Raw genomic sequence first — 14,557 nt, forward strand, 5'->3', positions numbered from 1 at the left:
ACAAAACAAAGAAATACAAGGAATCCAGATTGGTAAAGAAGAAGTTAAACTGTCACTATTTGCAGATGACATGATATTGTACATAAAAAACTCTAAAGACTCATCTCCAAAACTACTAGAACTAATATCGGAATTCAGCAAAGTTGCAGGATACAAAATTAACACACAGAAATCTGTGGCTTTCCTATACACTAACGATGAACTAATAGAAAGAGAAATCAGGAAAACAATTCTATTCACAATAGCATCAAAAAGAATAAAATACCTAGGAATAAACCTAACCAAGGACGTGAAAGACCTATACCCTGAAAACTATGAGACACTCTTAAGAGAAATTAAAGAGGACACTAACAAATGGAAACTCATCCCATGCTCTTGGCTAGAAGGAATTAATATTGTCAAAATGGCCATCCTGCCCAAAGCAATATACATATTTGATGCAATCCCTATCAAATTACCAACAGCATTCTTCAATGAACTGGAACAAATAGTTCAAAAATTCATATGGAAAACCAAAAGACCCCGAATAGCCAAAGCAATCCTGAGAAGGAAGAATAAAGTAGGGGGGATCTCGCTCCCCAACTTCAAGCTCTACTACAAAGCCACAGTAATCAAGACAATTTGGTACTGGCACAAGAACAGAGCCACAGACCAGTGGAACAGAATAGAGACTCCAGATATTAACCCAAACATATATGGTCAATTAATATATGATAAAGGAGCCGTGGACATACAATGGGAAAATGACAGTCTCTTCAACAGATGATGCTGGCAAAACTGGACAGCTACATGTAAGAGAATGAAACTGGATCATTGTCTAACCCCATACACAAAAGTAAATTCAAAATGGATCAAAGACCTGAATGTAAGTCATGAAACCATAAAACTCTTAGAAAAACATAGGCAAAAATCTCTTGGACATAAATATGAGCGACTTCTTCATGAACATATCTCCCCAGACAAGGGAAACAAAAGCAAAAATGAACAAGTGGGACTATATCAAGCTGAAAAGCTTCTGTACAGCAAAGGACACCATCAGTAGAACAAAAAGGTACCCTACAGTATGGGAGAATATATTCATAAATGACAGATCTGATAAAGGGTTGACATCCAAAATATATAAAGAGCTCATGCACCTCAACAAACAAAAAGCAAATAATCCAATGAAAAAATGGGCAGGGGAGCTGAACAGACAGTTCTCCAAAGAAGAAATTCAGATGGCCAACAGATACATGAAAAGATGCTCCACATCGCTAGTTATCAGAGAAATGCAAATTAAAACCACAATGAGATATCACCTCACACCAGTAAAGATTGCCACCATCCAAAAGACAAACAGCAAATGTTGGCAAGGTTGTGGAGAAAGGGGAACCCTCCTACACTGCTGGTGGGAATGTAAATTCGTTCAACCATTGTGGAAAGCAGTATGGAGGTTCCTCAAAAAGCTCAAAATAGAAATACCATTTAACCAGGAATTCCACTTCTAGGAATTTACCCTAAGAATGCAGCAGCCCAGTTTGAAAAAGACAGATGCACCCCTATGTTTATCGCAGCACTATTTACAATAGCCAAGAAATGGAAGCAACCTAAGTGTCCATCAGTAGATGAATGGATAAAGAAGATGTGGTACATATACACAATGGAGTATTATTCGGCCATAAGAAGAAAACAAATCCTACCATTTGCAACCATATGGATGGAGCTAGAGGGTATTATGCTCAGTGAAATAAGCCAGGTGGAGAAAGACAAATACCAAATGATTTCACTCATATGTGGAGTATAAGAACAAAGAAAAACTGAAGGAACAAAACAGCAGCAGACTCACAGAACCCAGGAATGGACTAACAGTTACCAAAGGGAAAGGGACTGGGGAGGATGGGTGGGAAGGGAGGGAAAAGGGTGGGGAAAAAGAAAGGGGGCATTATGATTAGCATGTCTAATGTGGGGGAGCACGGGGAGGGCTGTGCAAGACAGAGAAGACAAATAGTGATTCTACAGTATCTTACTATGCTGATGGGCAGTGACTGTAATGGGGTATTTGGGGGGGACTTGGTGAAGGAGGGAGCCTAGTAAACATAATGTTCTTCATGTAATTGTAGATTAATGATAACAACAAAACAACAACAACAACAACAAAAAACTTACTTTGCTTTCTTGAAAAAAAAAAAGAAAGAAAACATACTAGGGGTTTCTAATTTACAGTGGAGGTTGCCATCCACTGCCTAACTGAAGCGCTGAAAAGCAGAATAACAGTTATCAAATCAAAGAGTTTAGGGTAGATGGCCTTTAAGGTCTTCTTAAATTCCAAAATTTTGCAAAAGCAGCTGGCATCTTCATAATTCTCAATCAGCCTTGGTTGTGGAATTAATTGAGCAAAACCGAAGAGTTGAGCTTGTAATGCTCCCTGGAGTCTGGCTCCCCCTGCAGTCCACTGCTATAATCACAACCCCTTCAGAACCCCCTTTCTGGTAGCCTCACACGCCCCCCTCTGGAGACACCATTCTCTGGTCACATTCACTCAAGAAACACAGTACTTAAGATGGCTCACATCTTAAGTTCTTTTAAAACACTTAATCAAACCACGAAAAAATTATATCTGCGTTCATTAAGTCAACTTCTAAAGACCATGAGATTTCCAAATAGACAATTCTAAGGTCAAATGAGGGATATCAATTTCAGCTTAATGTAAGAAATACTCCTCAGACACCAAAGCATTTTAATAGAGTAAGTTGACTTATCAAATAGCAATTCGCTTGATGCTAGTGCTACACAGGTGAGTACCATCTTTAAGGGATGCTATTCAGTAAGATTCCTAAATTAGAAGGAATTAGGATGATCTCTGAGGCCTCCCACTCCTAAAACTCCATGATTTTAAAGCAAGACAATAAAAGAATGATCTGAGGCAGACGAGTGGTTTCTGAGCTAAGAAAAGATGCTCTGGGGTTCTGATTATTCCCATTTTCACCACTCCCAAAGGGCTTATATTACTAAATGTAAAACAGTCAAAATGAACAGAGGTGTGTCTTGCTAATGGGTTTCAGCCCTGGGCAAGTTCATTCTTGATTCAGTGAGACTGAAAAATGACAATGGAATGTTATTGGGGTGAAAGGGTGTATAACCAACTTTATTCCTGCGGTGGCAGGTCAGGCGCTAGAATCCTGTCCGCCTCAGTGCAAGTCTGCATGCAGCAAGCAGGTCTCTGCCTCTGGGCTTCTCCACCCCGGCAGCTATCTCAGTCTCTGTCCTCAGCATGGCCACTGCTCCAGCCTCTGCTCTCCACTGGGCGGCACTCTTTATACAGAGTCAATAACAATATATTGCCCACCGTGTGTAATGAGCAAGCCAGCCAGGGCCAGGTGAGAATCTTGGCCATGGGAACTTCCATTTTCTCTGTAAGGTGAGTCCTGTTTTAAAGAAAATTCATTATAGCATGTGAAAATGTGAACCTTTCAGGAAGACTAATTAGGAGCTTGACTGCATTGTAAAAGAATGATTGGCTCTGTAAACTCACCTTCGGATAATATTACTTCGAGTATCTCGGTGCTGATTTGTATGTAGGTCACTGCTTAGTCAAGTGCCTCGGTGATTAAAAACTCAACTCTAAAGCACTGATCACTGACCTTTTAAGTTCATTTGGAAATAAAAAAGAAAGGAATATTTGAGATCCCATTAGGAAAACAATATGCTTTAATAACAGGTATTTAAACATTCCATTAGAAAACTTGGAATACCCCAAAATTTTCTGCAAAAACAGCTGTAATTTCTTGAGTGCTGTAATGTGTCAACTACTTCAGAAACACCATTTCATTTAATCTTATAAACCTTGTAAAGCAATATATTATTATCTCCGTTTTATAGGTGAGGAAACCAGGTCTCTGGGAGGTTAAGTAATCTATTCATAAGTATAAATTCAAGTCCAAGTCTTTCTGAGTCTTTCCCTTGTACCAAGTTATCCCAAAGTTTAAAAATGACGATTTGCATATGTGGATAAAGTGAAGGTTCCTATGGCCAGGATTCTCACCTGGCCCTGGTTGGCTAGCTCACTACATTCGTGTGGGCAATACGTCATTATTGATTCTATAGAAAGAGCTCTGCCCGGTGTTCTGGGCGACATGGTGGTATGGCTGCAAGGCTGCAGGAGAGCAGAGATGAGATTGGAGTGGTGGCAGCGCCGAGGACAGAGACTGAGACGGCTGCGGGGGCAGAGGGGCCCAGAGGCAGAGACCGGCCTGCTGCATGCAGAGTGGCTCTGAGTGGATGGGATTCTAGTGACTGACCTGCTACCGTGGGAATAAAATTGGGTATAAACCCTTTCACTCCAAGAACATTCCACTGTCAATTCTTTGGTCTCATTGAATCCATAGTGAACTTGTTTGGGGCTGAAACCCACTGGCAAGACAGCATGTACACCTGTCTGTGTATCCTGTATGTCCTGTCTGTCTCCAGGAGTCAGAAGGTCTGGCAGCCTGTTCCTGCAGACCTGAATGGTGACAAGGCTGGATAGGCCCCCTCCGCTGGGACCTGAGCTCTCTAGGTTGTTCCGGCCCCCACCCCTCCATGCTGTACCCTCACAAAGGGGCTGAATCAGTTATGATTTATCCCTTCACATCCAGCCCTCATTACCTATGTAGTTATATACCTGAAACCAGCTGGCACAAAATTTGCAACCCCCAATTTAGCATCTCTCTTCCACTTCCCTTGGCCCAGTTCAGTGTCCAAACATTGTGGTTCTGTTCATCCCAAAGATATTTTATTCCCATTTCTTAAGGATAGTTGAGCCTAATGTGTGTTCACCTTAAGATTTCTACATAAGAGTGATTATGAAATTCTGATTTCTTGTTTTCTCACATGTTGGGGTGTTTTGCTTCTGCGCTTTATAATAGCCCATCTTGCTTCTATCTCTTCCCACTCTTCAGGGCTAGGTTTGGGGCTGTGGTGCTGGGACTTAATGGGGTGATCCTGAGCTGTGACTGCCCAGCAAACTGGGCCCACACACCTGGGGGTGGACTGGTGAGTCACAGAGGGGAGTGTTGTCAGCTTCTTTCCAGACCAGGAAGAACCGAGTCAGTTATGGTTCAGTGGTTTGGTTCCTAGGAGCCCCCAAAGGTTCCCTGCAGGTTGTCTTCTCCAACCATTCCTTATCCCGTACTGCCTCCCCACACCCCATAATGGAATGGCAATACTCCAACAATATGCTGCAATTTAATTTTATTAGGAAAGGATGGTGGGTACTGGAGTGGCACTTTCCGGGTCTGGGGAGGCACTGGGGAGAGGTACAGAGATGCCCAGCAGCTAGAAGGCACAGCTGCTTTCCACAAAGCGGCGACATTTCATGACCCGCAGGTATGTCTCGGCCTTGTGCAGGTCCTTCTTGAAGCAGGAGAGCAGCCCGTAGTTCTTGAGCAGCGCGTCGTCACTGCGCAAGTTGGTGTCAAACTTGTCATAGGTCTGCTTGAGAATCTGCCCAGCCCGGGGGCTGCCATCTTCCAGCTCCTGCAAAAGGCAAGGGGAGGCCCAGTCCTGGTGAGATGCTCCTTCTCCCGCCCCTCCACATTCCCACCCACCCCACCAGGGCGTGGAGCAATCAAAAGGGGAAACGTGGGGTAAGATTTCTCCGGGGTCAAGGCAGGACCGCCACAAAGAGAGCGGCACCTGGGTCTCCTCCGGACCACGGAGGCCCCCAGCCCTCAGCTAGGCCCTCGGGGCCCCCAGGCCCAGGAGGGCACGGCCCCGGGGAGGGGGAGGGCCCACAACGCCGGCCCCACCCGCATCAGGGCCTGGATGCCCTCCTCTAGGTCCTTCAGCTTCTCGTAGACGCGGTCCGAGGTGCCGAACACCAGGCTGTTGGTGAAGACCCGGCTGAGGAACTGCACGGGCCCGAGCCACGACTGGATGAGCAGCAGCGAGAAGCGCAGCAGCTCCACGTCCTGCGGGAGGGCGAGGGCAGTGGGCAAGGCGCCGGGCCTCTGCCCGCAGGTCCCTGCCGCCGAACCGCCGGCCCGCCAGCCCCGCCACCTCTGGGGCAGGCCGCGCCACCCGGCTCCTGCCAAGGGAGGGGGCGATCTTAGAGAGAGGGAGGCTGCTGTCCTTGCCGGGCCGCGGCGGGCACTCACGGATCTCTGCTGGGCCTCGTCCTTGCCCGTGGGCGCCGGGATGGTCTCCGAGAAGCAGAAGGCGGCCTGTGTGTTCTGGATGGAGTATCTCTGTCCTTCCGGGATGTAGGCGCGCTCCTGGGAGAGGAACGCCCGCTCGTCTAAGCTGCTGCACGTTGCTCAGGCTGCTTTATTGGGAAGCCCCTTGAGTTTATGCTCGCCCGCCGGCATCTTCACTTGGATGAAACAACCCTGAACTCCTCGGTTTCCCCCCTTACGTCCTCCCCTGCCCCCTTCCTGCCGCCCCCACCAGCGCCCTTTCCGGGGGAGCTTACAAACTCTTTGTAGGTGTCAGCAGCCAGTTGGTGCAGGTGCTGGGCCCGGAGCACAGCATTGGCAAACAGGCTGGACAAGGGCATGGGCGGGAAGGCGCCCACCTCCTGAGGCCAGGGCAGGCAGAGCAGGGCCAGCGCCAGGAGCGCGGAGGTCCCAGAGCCTAGAGAGGGATGGGCAGGGCCAGGGGCTGGGCATCCTGCCAGCCTGCTCCGCATCCTGGGGGCCTTTCCTTTCACCTCCTCCCCGCAGGAACTGAGAACATTTTAAAGGTGGAGCATGACTGGGTGTAGATGTCTATGTGCACATTCAGAAGCCCTGGAGTTCATAGTTAGGGACGCCACATGGACCCTCAGTACACACCACGCCCAGGGAGATTTCAGGAGCGCTTACCTGCAGCCATCACAGCCAGGGGAGCTGTCCACAGGACCCTGAGCAGTTTGGGGAGCTGGGTCCTGGGATCCTGGAATTGGTCCCTTGCAGGCCCTTTTTATACCCCGGCTCTTTTTCTTTCCCCCCTTCCGCTCCCCCCAATTTTCTCTACACATTTATGCATGGGGCCACTGACGGGCCTGTGCTAATGGATAATTTAGAACCTCCTCCCACTCATCTTGTTCCGCTCCTCTCCTGGGGTCAGGTCCCCCAGGCTTGTCATTTTCCCCTCTCCACTGTCACCAGCCCTGAGGGTTGTGCTCACAGGGTCTCAGCTTGAGACACCACCCCATCTGTCCTCTTGTTAAGGGGGAGGTTTGGGTTCCAAGTGCAGTCTGTCAGGGTATCATTGTGGGGCTATGTCAGGCCTCATGTGCCTTGAGAGCTGTGCTGACCTCTTCTTCGCGCTCTCTGCCTTTCTTCCTCCTTGCACTGCTCCCCTCCATCTACTGGAGAAGATGTATGTGTGTTGGGAGAGGGGCCATAGAACAGCAATAGATTCTGGGGTTTCTGGGCACAGTTCAGCCCCAGATTCCAACCTTTGCAGGTATCACCATCCTCTGGCCATCCCACCACTTGGTCCAGCCGGATGCACCTGGGTGCAGTGCTAACACTGACCACTAGAAGGCACCAGCCCCACACATGCCCTTCCCTTTCTCTGAGGTAGGAGCACCCCCAGGTGGATGGGGCAAAGGACCAAAACTTGAGGCATTGTGCTCACTCCTGGCACCTGCTGCAGAGATGCAAACCCAGAAGCACAAATCGTGGCAACAGACACGGGCCACAAGTGCTTCCTCCTGCTGCTCTGTCCCCATCAGAGAATCTCACAGCTGAAAGAGCTCTTGAGGGCTTGTCTGGCCCCCAGCTCTGGAACTCGGGGTACAGCACCCTGAAAGGTGCTCTCAGACACTGTAGTCTCCTCCCAGTCTTCCTTCTCCTCCTTTCAATATTTATATAGAGCTTAACAGGTCGTGACGAGCATGCCTATGCATTCCCACATTTGACCCTCATGCCCATCCTGTGAAAAAGGTATTATCACCCCATTTCACAGAGGAGGAGACTGAGGCTCAGAGAGGCTTACTGGCACAAGCCACCTCAGCCAAGACAGCAGATCTCCAAAGCCTTGCACTTCCTATGTTGCATCATCCCAAGACCTTTCTCCAAAGCAGACTGGGTAGGTGCTGCTCAATTATTTTAACTTCTAAATTCTTCTGAAATACAGGGATCCCGCCCTGCCCTAATCACAAAGGTCCTTTTACCTTGTTTGGTACCTCCCTCAGGGGCAGAATCTTGTCCCTCATTTCCCTGATAAGACTGGCTCAGCGACATGGGGTGCATGTTGGAGACCCCACAACAGGACAGGAAGGCGAGCACCACTGCCTTCCAGCCTCCTGGTGCCCAGGGTAAGGGCTGTTTTAGCATCTGGAGGTCACCAGCATCAAGTCACCCCAGGGATAAAAGCAGGAAAGAATACATTCCCCTCCATTTAAACCTCCCACCATTTGAGTCTAAGAACAGTTAGCACTTGACCCTGTGGGAAAACACACAAATGAAGAAGCAAATCCTACTGAGGTAGTTGGTCATGCTGTTGGCAACCAGCGTTGAAAAGTCACACCCCTGTGGCCCAGAACGTGAGTGCCTATGCCTTGCCACTTCCGCATTTTAGGACCAGAAGATAGAGCTTTCCCCCCATCATTCCTGAGCCATTGCCCAACTGTGCCCCTGATTCGCGATCTTCCAGGGAGGATACTGGGACTTGTGGGGGTTATTTTCCAGGCAGGACTGTGGGAAGGTCAGAGTGGGGTGTCATTAGAGATATAGGAGAGTGGGGCCACAGGGAAGGGAGACACCCTTTTCCCCTCCTTCCAGCTCCACCAAAGAGGGGAAGCCAGGCAGGAAGCAGAGGAGGATCACTGAGCCCCATACAGCCTTCTGCCTCTTAGGGGGTCCTTTCTCCTGTGTCACCAGGAAAGGGGCCCTGGTGTGGAGCCCTTCATGACAGTTTTCTAGCTAATGCTGGGGGGACTTGTATGCACACTGTGGACCATGGAAGAAGCCTCAGACCTCCTCTACGAGTGGGGATACAGGAGTCCAAGTTGAGGACTGCTCAAGAGCCACGCAAAGTGGGCGCAGTGAGGGATGGTTGAGGCTCCCCACAGGCAGGTTGCTGCCTAGAGCAGGTGGGACCAGCCAGGGCAGGGGAGCATTTCCTCTCAACAAACCCGCTGATGCTGACCTCAGGACTAGGTTGGACCACAGGACTCTGGGGACCCCTGGGGATATACCCTTACAAAACCTGCCATAGTGGCAGCCGTCCCACCCAAAGAGGAAAGAACTGGCGGGTGTCAGGTGGCTGCTGGCGACCCTTTTCTCTGGTGGGGACCTTTTCAGGGCCTTGGGTGAGGAGACCACATATATAACTAGAAGATAAACTTTGGATTAGCCTTGGGATTTTCCCTCCAGTGCTGGGGAGTCACTCACCCTTTCTTGGGGCTTCACCTGGGTTCACCGCTGGCTCCTCCAGGTTCAGGGATTGCCCAACAATGGCCTCTGCATGGCGGCCAGTGGGCAGGGGCTGTGGTTAGCGCCTCCGAGGTCAGCCTCAAAAGGCTAATGACAAATCCACCATCATCTTGGAATCCATGAATTCCAGGGTGTTTGGAAGCCTTCATATCTCCGGATTTGACCATCTCTGGGGTTCTCTGCATCTACTGTGGAATCTCACAGGGTTCTTGATCTGAAAGTGGCCCCTTCCAGGCTTTAGAGCCCCTCTGAAGTTCAAGTCCGTGGGCCCATCTCATGCAGAGTCAAAGGTGCCCTAGTCTGAGGGACAGCCTCAGAAGGACTGAGGACAGCTCCTCCTGCTCCCCCCGTGGCCACGTGAGGCCCACACTTTTCACCGCTGGCTCTGCGCTGCCTTCTTGAGGCTAGAGGCAGGGATTGCCGCCAGGACATCCTCCACTTCCTGTTTGCTTCCAGCCTCAGTCTGAACATGTGATCACTCAGAGTGCTGGATCAAGGCCTTCAGAGAATATGTGGGGACTCCCAAGGGCTTCTGCAGGGGAGGAGACCAACATTTGTGAGTGTCCATGTCACGTCACTGGGTGGCAGGTGGTGTGAGGCCCATTTCGTGCATGGATGCTCAGGCTCAGAGGGATAAAATCTCTCAGCTCCTCAGTGGTGGCCACTCAAGGCCTGGGTCTTCCCACTACACGAGCTCTTCAGAGCCCTCACCCAGGAAAGACAGTGCACTGCTGGCATAGACAGGGCTTTCCTCAGCACAAAGCTAGCAGGGCAGGATCAAGTCCCCCCTCGGGGGATGTTCAGTGAAGCTGGGGGAATTGAACACAAGGAGCTTCAGCCCAGAATGAGATCCACTGCCACAAGAAGAGCGGCAGAACAAACAACCCCGTGTAGCTGGACTTACTGAACCAGGTCACATCCCTTCACATGTGTATTGCACGTTTCAGTGTACATCACGTTTCACTTCCTTTATCTCATTGGACCCTTGGGTTTGCCAGAGGGTTCAAGCATGGAGGCAGGGCCTTGGAGGGCTGGGGGGTGGGGGGAGGGGTTGACAGGGGTGTTGTTCACACTGGTTGAGGGTCTCTGAGCCATCTGGAAGTGCAGAGCAACCTGTATGACTGGACCTATTGAATATTTCCCACCTTGGGGATTATTCCCCAGGGAGACAGTCCCATTGAAAATATGGAGGTTTATCCAGCAGTTGTGCGAACTCTAGGGTGCTTTCCTGATGGGTGCCTCACCTAGAAATCACCTTTGCCTCCTCTTGCCTTATTCTGTGGTTCTTTGTGGACATGTCATGCCCCTCATGGGACTGTATGCCCTTTAAGGCTGGAACCTGCCTTTCATGGAATCATGCATTCACTCATTCTCTTATTTATGCATTAACTGATCAACAAGTGGTTGGTGCTCCTTCCATATGCCAGACATCATACCAGGCAGGTGGGCGCGTCTACATGAACAAAAGACACGATCCTTTCTCTGCTGGAGCTTATGGTCTATGGGAAGAGAGACAATAGCAAATAAATAAGTACGTAATGGTAAAATTTGTAGAGAAATTTCACACTGTGAGAATTGTCATGAAGGAAATAGTCAAGGTAGAGAGGTGACAGAATAGGCCGGGAAGTTGGGGAATTGTCAGTGGGCGCAGTCCCAGGCCCAGGAACTCAACAAGCATCTGCTGAGTGGAATGGATGGAAGGGCAGCGCCAAGAACTCAAATACCCCCCAGCCAGAAATGGTAAGGCAGGCCACAGTGTCTCATCCTCATAGAATGAGTTTAAAATAACAAGCACAGAAAAATAACAATGCACAGCAATACATGCATGAAAAATGTAAGTAAGAGAAGTAGATGAGGCACTATGTGTGTGCTGCTTCCAAGTGCACACAAATGTTCTACATGGACTTAACAACCTACAGAGACTGAGCCCTACATGGGGTTCTGCAAAGCGGCCAGCCCTCCCTCTCCTGCCAGGTGAGAGAGTAGTGTTACGTCTGAGAGAAAGGTGACTTTGTTTTTAATTTGAAGATTGCATTAGGGTCTGTCTAAATGTGTTTTTAACAAGCTATACTCAGAGTTCAGGATTTGGTGCTAGTTAACTTTTGTTCTCTGTGGAGTCAAGTTTCCAAGTAGAGGCTTTGGGTTTGGAGACAGCGGCTGAGGAGTTCCAAGTTGAAGGTTTGCTGTTATTGTTTTATGTCTGCAACTTAGTCAGTGTCAGGTCCCAAGGGTGCCATGGCCATGAGCAGGGTGGAGAGCCGGGGCATGTCCAGGAATTTCACAGATGGGGCTCTGAACCCAGCTATTGGGGTCGTTTAAAGAGCGCAGAGTCTGTGAGGATGGAATCTGGGAATCCCAAGCCCTGTGTTTACAGATGGCCTTGAGGCCCTTTGCAGAAGACCTGGACACCTGTGAAGGGACAAGTGCTACCTGCCGTGACACCCAAACAGGTGCAGCTTTTGGCATTTTGTTTTGTTTTTCTCTCACCTCCGATTCTGCTGGAAAAACACCCCAGCCCTCAGGCTGGAGCCCAGGCCTAGCACCACCTGCACCAAGAGGCCCGGAAGTCAAGCTAGAACGGAGGAGGAACCAGCCTGTGCTTACCCTAGGGCCCCGAGGGACCAGGCTGGATTCCCCCAGTGGGCAGTGGGGCATGTGCCCACCACGGGGCCTCGGGGCTACATTCTGGGGAGGAGGGCCACAGGCGCCACCCAGAGCTGGACCCCTGGAAGGATGGCCCAGTTCCTAACTTCCCGGGCTATTCTGTCACCTCTACATCTTTGTTATTTCCTTCATAGCCCTTTCCACAGTGTGAAATTTCTGTATGTATTTTACCACTTTGTGTTTATTTATTTGCTATTGTCCCTCTTCCTCATAGACTATACGCTCCAGCAGAGAAAAGATTGTGTCTTTTGTTCATCTCGATATGCCATCTGTGTGGTGCAATGTCTGGCATGTGGAAGGGCATGTGGCATTCAGCCCTACTAAGAAGGGAGAGGAGCCCTCATAGGGTTGGGACTTGTGAACAGTGGGAAGCCTCTGAGGACGGCCAGTCGTCCCAGGATTCTCTCCTCCCTGCTTCTGCTTTGCCTTCCTCCTCTGTTTCAAAGTCTTGGGGCTGCAAAGTCCTCTGAGGGAGGCGCTGTGGTGGGGTGAAGAGAATGCTGCTTTGGGGACCAGAAGGTCTGTGTGTGACTGTGGCCAATTATAGTAATTTCCCTGGGCCTTCATTCCCTCCTTTGTAAAATGATGGTCATGTTACCCCCTTGCAGGGTTATGCGGGGGCTTAAGCAGATCACATAAGTGATTACAGCGGTGCTCAATAAAGTTTTATTGGCATAGAAGAGGTGCCAACACATAAATATTTTGGGGGCCCAATAAAGGGTTTTGGTTCATGTTCTGTATCCTGATTGTGGTGGTGGTGGTGGTTATACAAATCTGTACATGTACTAAAAATCATTGAACTATACCCCGAAAGAAAACAAAGTCAACTTTACTGTGTGATATATGTTTAAAATATATGGTTCAACTCCCTTGTCTAAGGCAAGTTTTTGTGATTCTCATTTTACAGATAAAGCAACTGAGACATGAGGCTTTTATCATCTCCACAAGCATCACTCAGCTTTGTTTCCTCTTCCTAAGTCAGTTCTGGGGGCCAGAGATCTGTTAGATGTGACAACTCCCATAGGGTAAGCACCTAAAACAGAGAAGCAGCCCAAGGAGGACTTCTACACCATAGCTATGAAGGCAAATGCCTTTGGGGGTGTCTAGGGGAGGAGGCAGGCCTCATTGCTTGATGATTCTCTGCCAACAGCCCTTCAAAACATTAGGGAAACTCAGTTATTCAAAGATATTTGTCTTTCAGTAAAACCAAGGCCTCCCCGAACTCAGGGCAGCCCCAAGCTGGGGGAGACCCTGCTCAGGGGAAGAAGTGAAGACTCCTGCCCACCCCCAGCCCCGCTGCCTAGGGTCCCTGGTGGATGCAGGAGGACAGAATTAGTGCCACTATGCAAAGCAGCAGGAGAGGAAGGGCTCCAGCTCAGTGGAGGCAGATGCCAAAACAAGCCAGTTTCCTCTGGCAGCCCAGAGACCTGGGAGGGAGCAGATCCTGCCTGGCTTGTCCTGCGTGGCTCCCAGTGGGCATCACTGAGCCATGCAGAGATTGTGTGAAACCCCAGGCATGGGTGCTGCAGCCACCTGCCCCACCTGGAGTTCCTCAGGGAAGCTGGTGGAAGCTGGCGCTCCTCATGCTGGTCCCCACACGCTGCCGTCATTCTCCAGTGACCCTGGCAGCTCCTTGAGGGCAGGGATGTCTCCCTCATGAATGGCGCGGAGGTGTTCCAGGGTACCCCCAGGTCAACAGGAAGCAGAGAACAGCCTGGCTTTGCACATGGAGGTTAATTGCACCTAAGCCCCCAGCTGTGAGCTGCTCCCAGTCACTCCTGCAGCTGGCAGGTCTAAATTGTAGGGCCCTAGGGACCATTCTGTGGGGACCTTGGGGCCCTGAAAGGGCCTCTTCTGTGGTGCTGGGAAAGTTTGAAGAGTTCACCTAAGGACCCCCAAACTTTCCTACCGCAAAGCTTCCCTCTTTGGGAATCTCTTACATGGCTCTGGGTAAAAAAAAAAAAAATCTCTTGGTTGGGGGTAGGGGGTGGGGCTGTGTGGTGGGAGGCAGGGGGACCCCTACCTTCAGGGAGCTTCTAGTTTAACTGGAGAGCAAGCCAGCGTGGGCAGCACAAGGCAGTAGCACAAACCAGAGCTGCAGAGGTCAGCCCCAACAGCGCTTGGGCAGGACTGGGGCGCTCTGGGAGGGCTTCTTATAGATGGAGGGCCTTCAAGGACGGTAGAGTGGGATGGGTGGGAAGGGTAAGTTCCTTCAGGGCAGAGACCCCTTCCATACGGAGCAGGGCTCAGGTGCTCCTTGTTGGCTAAAGAGAATCAAGGTGAAGCCGTCCACGCCAGGAAGCAGGAAGGGCCAGCCCAACGAGCCTCTCTCCAGCTGCTCTGGGCCCAGCTAGGATGTGACCATGAGTGCCAACTGGGCCTTCAGAGAGAAGCCAGTGAGCATGGGAGGTCCATGAGCCCAGTGGTGGTCACCCCCTCCCACACCCCCAGGCCCAAGGATGTCCAGACATTGGTGCCAAAACAGATACTCCTACCCACCCCACACCCATAGA

The 14,557-nt window shown here is 50.1% G+C and overlaps 1 protein-coding gene across 3 annotated transcripts; it reads right to left on the reverse strand.

Moving 5' to 3' along the window:
* Positions 1–5,201: 5,201 nt before the first annotated feature.
* LOC108403155 (somatotropin) lies at positions 5,202–10,342 on the reverse strand. Of its 3 annotated transcripts, none has more exons than XM_073235770.1 (4): positions 9,339–10,342; positions 6,428–7,306; positions 5,766–6,230; positions 5,202–5,493 (listed from the first exon to the last, which is right to left on the reverse strand). In XM_073235770.1, exons 2-4 carry the CDS (start codon positions 6,641–6,643, stop codon positions 5,293–5,295), a joined length of 882 nt encoding a protein of 293 aa, XP_073091871.1. In that variant the 5' UTR covers positions 6,644–7,306; positions 9,339–10,342; the 3' UTR covers positions 5,202–5,292. The 3 variants fall into 3 exon arrangements, with proteins under 3 accessions (XP_073091871.1, XP_017525618.1, XP_073091870.1); XM_017670129.3 differs by having other exon boundaries at positions 5,766–5,927; positions 6,114–6,230; positions 6,428–10,342; XM_073235769.1 differs by having other exon boundaries at positions 6,428–10,342.
* Between the last annotated feature and the right edge of the window lie 4,215 nt (positions 10,343–14,557).

Source organism: Manis javanica, chromosome 4 (assembly GCF_040802235.1).
Source record: "Manis javanica isolate MJ-LG chromosome 4, MJ_LKY, whole genome shotgun sequence".
Classification (NCBI taxonomy): Eukaryota; Metazoa; Chordata; class Mammalia; order Pholidota; family Manidae; genus Manis; species Manis javanica.

Coding starts and splice junctions, on each gene's coding strand:
- LOC108403155 (XM_073235770.1), bottom strand. CDS start 6,643: ATGCGGAGCAGGCTGGCAGGATGCCCAGCCCCTGGCCCTGCCCATCCC. Junction 6,231..6,427: donor CTGACACCTACAAAGAGTTT/GTAAGCTCCCCC, acceptor TTCCTCTCCCAG/GAGCGCGCCTACATCCCGGA. Junction 5,494..5,765: donor GCATCCAGGCCCTGATGCGG/GTGGGGCCGGCG, acceptor TGCCTTTTGCAG/GAGCTGGAAGATGGCAGCCC.